This window comes from Sciurus vulgaris, assembly GCF_902686455.1.
Source record: "Sciurus vulgaris genome assembly, chromosome: 14".
NCBI lineage: Eukaryota > Metazoa > Chordata > Mammalia > Rodentia > Sciuridae > Sciurus > Sciurus vulgaris.
In genome coordinates, this window is record NC_136475.1 from 35433696 (window position 1) to 35446357 (window position 12662).

At 37.9% G+C, this 12662-nt stretch overlaps 1 protein-coding gene across 1 annotated transcript; it reads right to left on the reverse strand.

Annotated features, from left to right (window-relative positions):
- Window positions 1-9071: 9071 nt before the first annotated feature.
- Window positions 9072-11493, reverse strand: LOC306644533 (lithostathine-1-like; the record flags this gene model as incomplete). The annotated part of the gene is made up of 5 exons (XM_079111591.1): window positions 9072-9139; window positions 9471-9582; window positions 10252-10389; window positions 10708-10826; window positions 11430-11493. 5 exons carry the CDS (start codon window positions 11491-11493, stop codon window positions 9072-9074), a joined length of 501 nt encoding a protein of 166 aa, XP_078967717.1.
- Window positions 11494-12662: the final 1169 nt, after the last annotated feature.

A 12662-nucleotide genomic window follows, 5' to 3' on the forward strand; every position in this document is an offset into this window, starting at 1 on the left:
AGGAATGAAGGACTCAAACTCTCCTTCAGGCTCTTTCTTCATTGAGCAGTCCTTAATGAATGGGTAAATTATACAGAAAAGGAATCAATTTATAATAAGATTTTCATTGTTATTTTTCTACACACTGAAAATTTTAAACTCAGATAAACCTTGTTTATTCTGACTAGTAAGTTCATATGTGCTTTTAAAGTTAATATGATTTATTTCTTCATTTATTAAGCTTAAAAGCATAAAAAATATGTCTTTTTTTCCCATAAATAAGAGAACAAGTCATATGTTTCAGTTACTGAAGTATGCAGTGAAGGTCCAGGAACCATGACAGATGTATCCTCCAAAATGAACGATTTTCTTAACAAATTAAAACAAAAATATTTTGTTTCATAATTTTTATAAATATGAGAGATTTTGCTTGACTTCAAGGTTTCAAGAATGCAGTGAAATTTCAAGTACAAAAGATTTGCTAGTTTAAAATTCATAATAAAATGCATAGTAGCTAGCACAATATGAAAGAAAGAGATTTAACACAAATAACAATTGACATAGTTCACTCATAAAAATCTTTATTAGCCCCATATCAGCATAAACATTAAGATAGTTACACCTATTGCTTACATATACGGCTGGCCAAATTCCACATCCTAGGTAATACAATTGAGGACTTTTACTGGCAGCATTTTTGATTTCAAACTGATATCTTTTACAGGAAAGCCATTTTTCTCAACCTCTCAAGACTTATCTCATTGTCCCCAGAATGTTCAAGGTCCTGTCCTTCGACCTACTTTTACAGTGTTCCCAGAAGTTCATTTCAGGAATTCCCTTCCTATTCCTTCTGGAAGATTTCTAAGAAATGTAAAAAAGTCTTCTGGACTTCCAGTGTTAGTTTTCTCCAGGTTGGGCAATTTCTTGATAATCCTCCAATAAGGCTTAGGAAGTTTAAAATATAGAGCTAATGCTTGGTGATGTTTGCCATCTTCACTCGCTATTCTCTACTTTCAATCCTGATAATAGAGATTTGGGACTTAATGCAAAAAGTTCATCTCCCTCTTGTTTTAATCCATGGCAGGCAAGTGAATAACAGCCTGTCTTCAAAAACTACATTGAAGAGAAAAGGAGCTGAAGAAGTATTGGATGAATGAAGGTCTTTCTGCCTATGTTGGTGCAGTGCAGTGGGTATAGGAAACCTACTTATAACTTAGCCTTTTTCACTTCAAAGGCAAGCTCTAGTTTACTTAACACATTTATCTCATGCTCTGTGTGCTAGGCACTATTCCAAGTGCTTTCCAAATAGGAGCCCATTTAATCCTCATGACAACCTGATAATATAGGTGCTATTGGAACCATATTTAACAAATGAAGAAAGAGAAGGTCAGAGAAGGACTAAACAACTTATCCAAGATCAAATAACTAAGCAGTTTCACTTCTAGGTCATTTCATTGTCCAAAATAAAAAATAAAAAATAAAAACCTTGCTGACTTCCTTCTATTTTGTTATCTCTGTATCCAACCCATTCAGTTCTCTTAGGCCTGTCTGATTTCAGTAAATAGTGACCCATTTGACATAGCCATGGCCACCGATCCTACAAGAATAAGCACTTTATCTTTAACCTGCATTTTTTGTCTTTTATATACACCAAAAACACAAATATGCATGTGTGTATCAGTGGCAGGAGGAATTGTTCTTTTTTATCTTAGCATGGATATGAGCAAGCATATGGTCACAAACACATAGAGTCAGATTACTTCAAATTCTAATGGAGTCTTGGGAGGACAAAGACAAAGTCAGGAACCCCACGTCTCCTGTCCTATATCTCAGCAAATGTCCATGGGAATAAAGGACACAAAAACATCTGAGAAAGAACAAGCTATTCTAGAAAGCAGTTCAAATGCTCTCACCTCCTCTAAATCTGTCTTCCTTGAACAATCAGAAACACATTGTGCATAGTCACTAGTTATTTATTTAGAGTTTGGAGTCTCCAGAAGAGTAGTAAATTCCTCAACTCCAGAAACAGAATTATTTTCATCTAGGTCCCTCTTCTTCAAGGAAAACCTTTCTTGCATTTGAATTCCAAGAGGAAGGCAAGGGTAGAAGTCCAGAGGCCCTACAGAGAACACTGACACAACCAATCCTGGCATCAGGAGTAGCCTTTTCCTGGTACACCCTGGGTGTGGTCACAGATGAGGTCCCTTCTTGCAAATAAGTAGGCAAATCGTCCAAGTCAAAGACAGTCTCTGCCCTTCCCCAGCAAACCAGAGGCCCAGCTCCCATTACTGTGGGCAACCCAAACAGGAGCAGAGACCCTCCAGAAATCACTATGGATGATGAGAGAGGGAAAACAGCAAGAGGATGGGCTAAGATTGTGTGATCCTGGGGCAGGACAATTTGTAGCACACAGGGACAGGAGAGGCAACAGGACAAAATGCAAAGCCTTCCTGCTTGAAGCAGTGGGGAAAGGGAGAAGAAGAACTTCCTGATCTCCAGTGTCTTTCTCCATGGAAGCCTCTTGTCCCAGCCATGCATAACTTGGAAAAGAGACTGTGGAAAGAGAAATTCATATAGAGGAACTGAAGAGATGGGAACTCTCCCACCTCACTGTTCCAAATTAGTAATTATTAATTCCATGCCACTTCAGAATTATTACCAGATAGATGAAGGAGTAAGAGAATAAGGAAGAGGAAGATGAGAGAAACTCATCCAACTTAGCTAACTCTTTTGGAAGTTCTGTCTGCTAAATATTTGATCTTGACAATTTAAGTTTAAACTATAATTTCCAATGTACTTGCACAATACCTTCAAACACACTATTTCCTAGACTAGAATATTATTTATAACACTTCAGTTGTAATTTTGATGTCCTGAAAAATATTTCAAATGTCTTAAATATTGTTAATTTCTTTTTGATCTCCCAACTTAAAGTGTACATACAGTAAGCAAGAAAATTCAGGCACGGAAGAGAAATGGCTCTCCCTGAGTTACACAGGAGGCAAAATAAATGTCCCATTCATAATTTCGGGTCCAGTGAATCAGACACCAGTGCCTGTGTTCTTTACTTGGCTACTCCATTACCACCCTGTAAAACCTATTACATTACAGCATATCTGGAAGGAATAGAATCTTACAGGTAGATGGAATCACATATTGTTCAACACTTTCTCTCATAAAAACACAGATATTCAGAGAACTTCACTAACTATCTAATAGTTGAAGAAGAAAATCTAAAATCTAATTTGCTGTCCTACCTGATATCTCTTCCATCACTTTGATTTCCCTTTGCTCTGTAGACTCCAGCAACTTTCTTGCTATGTGGTTATGATAATTATTATTATTGATTTTAGTTTTGGTTTTAGGTTTTTTGATGCTAGAGGGCAAACCCAGGGCCTCATACATGCCAAATAAATGATCTTCCACTGAGCTATACCTCCAGTCTATGGTTATTTTGTGAACTCTTTCTATCCATAACACTTTATCCGTGTGCACTGTGGTCTCTGCCATGTTCTCATCTACAGTCTCACAGGTTTGGTAATTGCCATCCCGCTTGCTCCATTTTTACACTTCACAGTCAAGCAAGGTCAAACTGAGTCTTATAGAAAGACTGTCATGACTTTCTAGTCTTTGGGCTAGTTAACTAATCAGCTTCTATTGTTGTTGAAGTTTGATTTCTTTCTTTGAGATTTCTAAGGAGGAATCACTCTGTCTGCTGTCCTCTGTATACCTATGCTCTAGAAGATCAGGCTGGGCTCTGGGAAGGGTAACTCAGAGTCTCAAGATCCCAGATTTTTATGAATGAGATACAGGTATAGGAGAGGTATGATGTCTTGAACTTACAGATGTTATGGGCTGTATAGTCTTTCATGCATTTCACTTGTCAAATGCCTGGATAGCTGGAGTATTAAGCAGCCATCTTGGAATATGAAAAAAGGGTGTAGGAATTAAATACATGAAAAAATTTTTGCATTATTGCCTTAGTCCCTTTTCTCTTGCTTTAACAAACCAGGCAAGCCTGAGTACTTTAAAAAGCAAAGACATGGGCTGGGGTTGTGGCTTAGTGGTAGAGCACTCCCCTAGTATTTGTGAGGCCCTGGGTCCGGTACTTAGTACCACATAAAAGTAAAATAAAGGTATTATGTCCATCTACAAATAAAAGATATTTTTTAAAAAAGCAAAGCCATTTAGTTAGCTCCTAGTTTTGGAGGTCTAACAGTATAGCAAAAACAACATCTCAGATCTGGTGAGGGCCTTTGCTTATATCACAACATGGTGAATGACATTATGGGAAGAACAGAAAGCAAGAGGGACTCAGGGGCCATGTCTGCTCCTTTTATAGTAACTGACTTTCAAAGAACCTACTAGAGTCCTGTTAATCTCTCTGATAGGGTTATCCTCAATGATTTAACCACTGTCCACTAGCTCTTGTCTCTTAAAATTCCACCACCTCAAAATTACCACACTGGACATCAAGATTTCAGTACATTTAGAAACCTTTAGTAGGTACCCTCAAAACATGTCCAAATCATGGCAACTGGAAAAATGGAAAGGTCCAAGATAGCTGACAATTGTGAAACCTTCATACTAGACTTGTGTTTCTTTAACACAAGAGAGATTTAAGAATTATTTAAGTATCTTTTATTTTTAGTTTGCAATATTTACAACTGAACCATATTCCTAACTAAAACATATGGACCTTAATTAAAAGGACTCTTTCTGAAAGACTCTGTTTTTAGGGATTTGCTCAATAACAGGCCATTAGGGGGATTTCTTTAAGGCCTGAGACATCAAAAATTGCCTTTTTTTTTTTTTATCAAGAGCTTTTGGACAGAAGAATTTTATAAAAGCTATTAGGAAAAAACTGAATAAACAATAACTTTTATCTTAATCCATTTTGAAACTTAAGAGAAGTTAGACAAATTCCCAGAAAAGTCTGCCAAACTCACTAAAAAGAAGTAGAAAACAAATAAATTTATGGCTTCAAAAATATTGAAATAGCATATAATCTACTAAAATTAAATTAAATAACCATGCTTATAATATTTTAGGGATGTGGACCTAAAGGAATTAAAAATTAACAAGCCTTCAGGGAATGGATAATTCTAATCTTACACAAACTATCAGCAGAGCCTAAAAAAGAAGAAATTTCCCCAATGCATTTCATTAGTATATTATAATTTTGATATTAAAACCATAGAAGAAACTAAAAGTCTACATCAATTACAAATTTAGATGTAAGCATCCCAAATAATAACAAATAATAGGCCTATGAAACTATGTGCCAAGGAGGCTCTAAATGTTCAAAATAAAATCATATTCCTTTTCAACATAATCTCAGAAGTGAAATCCATCACTTTTGCCATATTCTCTTTGTCAGAATCCAGTCACTAGGTCCAGCCTACCTAATGGGTAAGAGAATCAGATGAGGAGTTGAAATGCAGTGATGGGGATCATGGTGTGACCATTTATGTTCAACATTTTTGGGGAAGTGTCAAGTTGTTTTCCAAATGGACTGCACTGTTTTTTACTTCCTGTCAGCCCCGTGAGAGGATTTCAGTTTCTCCACATTTCCATCAGGGCTCATTATCTGTTTTTCTGATTGTGGGCATACTAGTGAGTGTGTGATTGTTTATCAGTATGGTTTTGGTTTGCATTTCCCTGGTTTCTAATGATGCTTAGCAGTTTTTCATGTTATATTGGTCATTTGTATATCTTCTTTGGGGAAAGGTACACTTAGAACATTTATTTTTCTTCTTCTTGGGTACCTGTCAGTGTTGTGTTTATGTGTGTGTGTGTGTGTGTGTGTATGAGAGAAAGTGAAAGAGAGATCCATCTTATCTGTAAGTCCCTCATCAGATAAATTATTTTTAAAAATTTTCTGACTTTCTGTGAATCATTTTATTTTTATGATTGTCACCTTAAGCACAATTTTTTTAATTTTGAGGAATTCATATATAATTTTTTTCTTTCATCATTTTGGTGATATAAGTATTGTTTTGATGATATAAGTAAATGTTAAATATAAAAGGTCACACCATGATCCCCAAGGAAGTATTGCCCAATCGTGGTCACAGAGTTACTTCTATATTTTCTTCCAAGTATTTGATACTTTTAGCTTTTAAATTTATGCCTATGAAGATTTTTTAATTAATTTCTATGTGCAGTAAGAAATAGGACCAAATTCATTCTTTAGCATATAGCTATCAGTTTTTTCAGCAGTTTGCTGGAGAATATTCCTCTTCATTGAATTTCCATGATGTTTACAGAGAATTAAACTACAAATGAAAAATTAAATTACAAATTATTTCTGAACTTTGAAATTGCACTTCTGTTATCTGTGTTTATCATTACGCTTTTTCTCCACGATCTTCATTACAGTAGACTTGTAGTAAGTTTTAAAATTTGGAAGTCGATGTCCTCCCTTCTTCTTTTTTTTAGTTGAAAGAACATCTTACTACCATTGGATTAATTAAAAACCTTTTCATATTAACAGCACTTTATTAATCAATTTTGAATCTACAAGGATAATAAACATTGTAGAAAGCAAGTTAAGGAATTGATATGTGAATATCTTTTTCAAGACAGGTACACATAAGTTAACCATTTTTCACTACCTATTGCACCAAAATTACCTTTCCTGGAAAAAGTTATGGCCCTAAATTTCTAGTATAGTGCCCCGAACTAGTACTACTAACTTGAATAACAGACAGAAAAAAATTATACACCTAGTTTGCTTCCTTTAACATTTTGTCTCTCATGATTGGTCATCATTTTTAGTCCTAAATTTTGACACATCCCTGCATCTATATCCTTGTCAAGGCTTTGTGATGGGCTAAGAGCAGGTTCCTCTTCACTGATTTTGTGTTTAGTCATGCCCTGAAAGTAAAGAGGTGCAGTGTTGTTTTAATGCAGGTAGACAGGAGGGCAGAGTTCTCTATCAAACAAAGGTATAGTTGAGGGCCTGAGAAGAAAATACATACTATTTCTTTCTAATATTTTATGACTTTGAGTTGGAGAAATTGCATCAAAACTTTAATAATACAAAATTAAGAACTAATTGTTCACAAGATGTGACTTGATGGTAGCTCTGCCTCACGCCACAATGGCTGGGGTGGCTTTGCATCTCACTGAGGTTTTGATAGACTGGAGCCTGCTGAGTAGCTAGGCTGGAACAGTAGTAGCTGTCCATCAGAAGCCCTATACCGGTTAACAGCACAAATGCCACAAAGTGAAAAAGAAGCAAAGGAGGCCTCTTTATGTCCAGCTTCCAGAAGGTCCTTTATTACTTTCAACTACATGCTATTGGTCAAAGAATGTCACATGACTAAGTACATTTTTCTTCTTTATCAAGATTGTTTTGGCTCTTCTGGTTGAGTGTTAGTTTAGCTATTCTAAACTTTTATATGAATATAAATGTAAACTTGTCAATTTCTGTGAAGGGACAATAGTACTTTAATGAGGACTATGATTTTATTTATCAATCAATTTAGGGAGTGCTTCTGCCTTTATCTCAGGTCTTCTGATTCATGAGATATCTTTCCATTTATTTAGAACTTCTCTAATTTCATATAATAATGATTTGTATTTTTTGGTGTTAAAGATTTGCCCTCATTTTCAAAAATTAATTTCTAAAAATTTATCTCTTTCTGATGTTATTACAATGAAATAGTTTTCTTGATGCCCTTTAATTTTTTTTTTTATTTGTAGCATATGGTTCATTCTAGAGAATGTTCCTTGCTTTCTTGAGAACATGTATTCAAGTGGTGTTGGATACAGGATTTTATTGATGACTTTGCTGTCTAGTTAATTTAGAATGGCATTTTCAGTGTTTTGCGTCTGTGTTGTCTTCTATGTGTTCTGTCCATTATTGATTGTAGTATATTGAAATTTCCACCTACTATTTATGAATTACCTGTTTTCCAGTCACTTCTTTCAGATTGGTCTCATATATTTTGGGACTCTATTATTGTGATATATTTAATTTTATATAAATATATTTTATATAAATATATAAAATTATATCTTTTTTGAAGCATTAAACATTTTATCATAATAAAGTGCTCCTCTTTCTCCACCAACATTTATTGTTTTGAGTCTACTATGTCAGATATTGATAAAGACATATCAGTATTCTCATGGTTGCTATTTACATGATATACATTTTTTTGTCTTTCTTCTTTCAGACTGTTTCTTTGAATATAAGTCATGTCTCCTATGGATATGTGAATACATATGTTGCATCTCACTTTTGTTGTTCTCGTTTTTGTTGGTTTTATAATCCAGCCTGACAATCTGTACTCTTTTATGGAACTTTTAAAATCACATTTAATGGTATCACTGATAAAGTTTGTGTTTGGGGCTGAGTTGTGTCCCCACCAAATTAATTTTAAAATTAATTAACCCTCAGTACTTCAGAATTTGTATTTGGAGATAGGATTTTTAAAGAAGTAAATAATTATCCTGTATATTTTGCTTACCTAGTTTATATTGTATTCATTTGTTCATTCAAGGAGTGTCCTTTTGCAAACTTTGCTGACCTCCATGTCCCTTTTCTTTTCATCACCAATTCATTCAGCACTCTAAACCTGACCATTCTCCTTAACATATCACTTCAATTATGGCTTCAACTGCTTAAATGAGCACAGATAATGGATTCCTTAGAACTCAAGAATGTGAATCCTTCCAGAGTACCAAATGCCCCAGTCATCCATGAACCAACAATTTAATAATTTCTATACATTACAATGAATTTATGCAAATACATAAGTTATAGGTGAAATCTTCATGTTTTTAACCTCATTATAAATAAGGCCATGGCAGTTTCATGAACCAACATGCACACTATTTGGGTGGAGTTCTGAAAGTCCTAGCACAAGCACACTCTAGAGTCTCACAGTCACTTCCATCCCATCCACCCAAACATCAGCAGTGGACACAGTCAATGCAGAAGACAGCAGAGTGGGAAGAAACATGTTTATTTTCATGTTTGCAGGGATCCACAGACTGGGGTAGGGAAAGGTCCTGAAGGTGAGGGATGCAAACTCAGCAGGGAAAAGAGGGTCTTGTTTGGATGGGTAATTTCAGGACCTTTAACTTTTAAACTTGCAGACAAAGGAGAGGTGAGCCTCACAATTGTTATCCTTCCATAGCTTGTATCCTACAAGCCAATGAGAAAAGTTAGACTGGGAGAATCAGAAAAAGAGTGATCCACCCTCCCTTTCTGACTCCAGGACTCAGGAGAAGAACCGAGGGGAAGGGGCTGGGGAGATAGCTCAGTTGGTAGAGTGCTTGTCTTGCAAGCACAAGGCCCTGGGTTCGATCCCAGCACCACCAAAAAAAAAAAAAAAAAAAAAAAAAAAAAACCAAGGGAAGGGACTATGCTATTTCCTGGATGAGGAGCTATGCTTTCTCTATCCCCAAACCCAGGCCCATTCCCAGAATTAAGCAGAAGAGGACAGCAACTGGTGTGTGAATTCTCTGCCTCTCACCTGATTTTGCAGTCAGGCTTACACAGAAGCCATGGGTGCCAATGTTTGGGGATCCAGGAGCCCAGGCTTTGTGGGAGAACATGGCCCCATTGCTCCAGTGCCAAAGGTGGTTCTAGAGGGAAAAGATCAGATATCCATAAATAACTCAGAAAGAGATAACACTTACCATGTGTACACTCAGGAATGACCCAAGATATTTGACAAAAATATAACTCAATGTCCTCCTGAATATCATATCACTTCTTCTGCTCTTGCTCTAAGCTTATTCTTTCCTGGAACGTCCAACTCCTTCCGCTGTCTCAAACAGCAAGTGTTCTCAATTTCATAGAGCCTCATCAAAGCTATTTACAGAAAGTGGTTCCTGATTTTTTCCTCCTTGAGGCCTACAACCCTCATAATCCAGGATAAATTGGCCATTGCTATCTTATTTAGTATAACACCAAATTCCCCAAATACTCGTCATAGATTCTCTTCTACTAGTCTTTTTTTTTTTTTTTTTTCAAATAGTCTGAAAAGGGCTCTATTCTAACACAGATAATAACAAGGTGGGTAAGAGGTGCCACATAAAGATGCTCTATCCATGGATCGATGACTCCGTGAATACCTGGAAATCCAGTCTCAGCTCTTTCCAACTATCTCCAACTCCCTATGCATTATAGGGGCCAGAGAGAGTTGCTTTTATAAGGAAATTATATAAGCTGGTTCTTGAGGCATTAGACCTAGTTCTGCCCATTCCCTCTCAAGCTTGATCATTAGGAGATAAAAGAGGTTGCAGACTAACCTTTTTGGGGTCATGGAGGCCAATCCACACATTCGCATCTGTAGTACCACTCTCCTTAATCAGAGATGCCACGAAATTGCCCTCGGACTGGCTAAGCACAGACACCAGGTGGCCAGCATGTGTGTTCTGACATAAGAGCTGTGGGGGTGGGGAGAGAAAATAGAGTACTCAGCAAAAGAGAAAGATTTGAGCAGTATACTGGGTCCTCTCCCAAGGAATGTGGCAGAAAAAGGACAGCACAGAAAAAGGGTTCCCGATGATGCTGTCGCTGACCACCAGCAGCCCTATATTGGGAAGGTACAAGATGATAGGACAAAGCAGAAGGGAATATTTCAGATTAGTAATGGGGTAAGTAGGTGATTAGTCTTATCTCCTTGAAGCCACCAAGAACACCAGAAAGAGGCAAGTGCCTCTAATTTCATGTTCTTCCCCCTCCTACTTTCTCTCCTCACGTACATCGGCTTCCATCCAGGTCAAACTGTCTTCATAAAAGTAGTAGCAGTAGGAGCCATATGCATGGGTGCCTTCTGGGCAGCTGATCCGGTGGATGGGGAGGTGTGCCTCATACTCCTGACCTGGGGACGAAGAGGCAATTAAAGGAGATTAGCACGGCAGGACAAAGACTGGAAGGTGAGGTGGGAGCTTATGAGGTTCCTTTATAGGAATATGAAGATACAGTGTAGGCACTAAGTGACTGCCTACTTCTTTCCTCCTGCATCCCGCCCTCCTTCTCTATCAGGCTTAATTTCCTTAAGACAAGATCTCTCAAGGGAATTGGCCAATGATATTTGTTCCAATTTTCCCCCTTCTTTTCTGGGGCTCTGGCTTCTTTTTTCTCAAGCCTCTCTTGGGCTTTCCTTACACAAGTCTCCCATAGGTTCTCCATCATGTTCATGACCTTCTACACATAAACCTCCCCAACTCTGTCAATCAGATGAACTAATTACACTGTGTGGTCATGGACAAAGGGTAATTCTAAATTCCTTCTCAAACTCCCTAATGAGGTAAGAATGTCTGAATGGGTTTAAAGCAGCAATAATAATCACTGATAAATAACATTTGATGTTGACTCCATCATTTTTTCAGGGAGTGGAGTGACTGGGGGGTTCCTTTATGCATAGAGATGGAGTGAAGACTTAAGGTCTGGGTTGTGGTGGGCATGGGCATGAAAAACTCACCTTGGCTCAGAGACAGGAACATTAGGCATGTAATCAGCATCAAGCATGAGTTGGTCTGAGCCATCCTGAGAAGCTCAGAATCTCCTGTTAAGGAGCGAATCTATAATCTTTATTAAAATAAAAAAACACAGAGAAGGTGATTTTAGAGGTGGAAATCAAAGCATCTATTATCTTTCTCACAGCAACCCCCCCCCCTCCCATTCCTAAAAGCAAGAAGACCCTCTGAGATACCCTCACGTTCAGATACTTCTCTTGAGAGTCTGGCATTATACAAACCAAGTAACTCAAGGACAGTGCTGAGTGTGGCTAAGGCATCAGTATTTCTAGGACTTTTTGTACAAAAAACGCCCTGGAGCTCCCCAAAATGTAAGGGGAGCAGGCTGTGTTAGAAGGGCCTTCCTCTAGTAAGTCAATTTACCTGTCGGCTGAATCTGAAGTATGCGATCAGACCAGTCAATGGTAGTCCTTTAGAGAAGGATCTGAGAAAAAAGACATATAACATTTGAGCAAGGAGAGGGACAAAGAGTGTCAGAGGGCCTACATAAGGCAATGTCACACTCCCTGACACCAGGAGTACCCTCTTTCTGGTACACTCTGAGAATGGTCACAGATGAGGTCCCCTTCCCATAAAGAGTTTGGCAAATGTTTCAAGTCAGGCTTTCTCCTTCCCTAGAAGCAACCAGATGGCCAGTTCCCATGACCCTGGACAAGCCAGACGGGAGCAGAGAACTTCCAGAAATCACAAGAGCTAATGAGAGGGGGAGGGCAGCAGGAAGACAGGCCGAGAGGGTGTGAGCCTGGGGCAGCACCACCGGCAGGAGACCTGGGCAGGGGAGGTGGCAGGACAGGAGCATTACTGCTTGGGAAAGTGGGGGAAGTAGTTTAAAACGCAAAAGTGTTGACTTGTCCAGAATCACACTGTGAAAGAAAAGGTAGCTAAACACAACTCTTCTCTCCTCCAGTCTATTTTCTCTCCTTTCTTCCTTGTTTTCTTTTTAACAAGGTACTCTTCTCTCTCCGGTCTCTGAATATCTCCCAATTGCAGATTCCTGCTCAGACCCTGTTTTGTCAATTCTCCTGCCATGTCAGTTTCCTGACGTGACTTCTGCTTGTACAGCCCAGTTAACATCTTCCTGTCCTTGCAAACCATGCAATCATTTGAACATTGACATCTCATAAGCAGCTAGAAAGCCCAGGCCATTCTTTTAAGTACACCTTAAGATCAATCAAGAT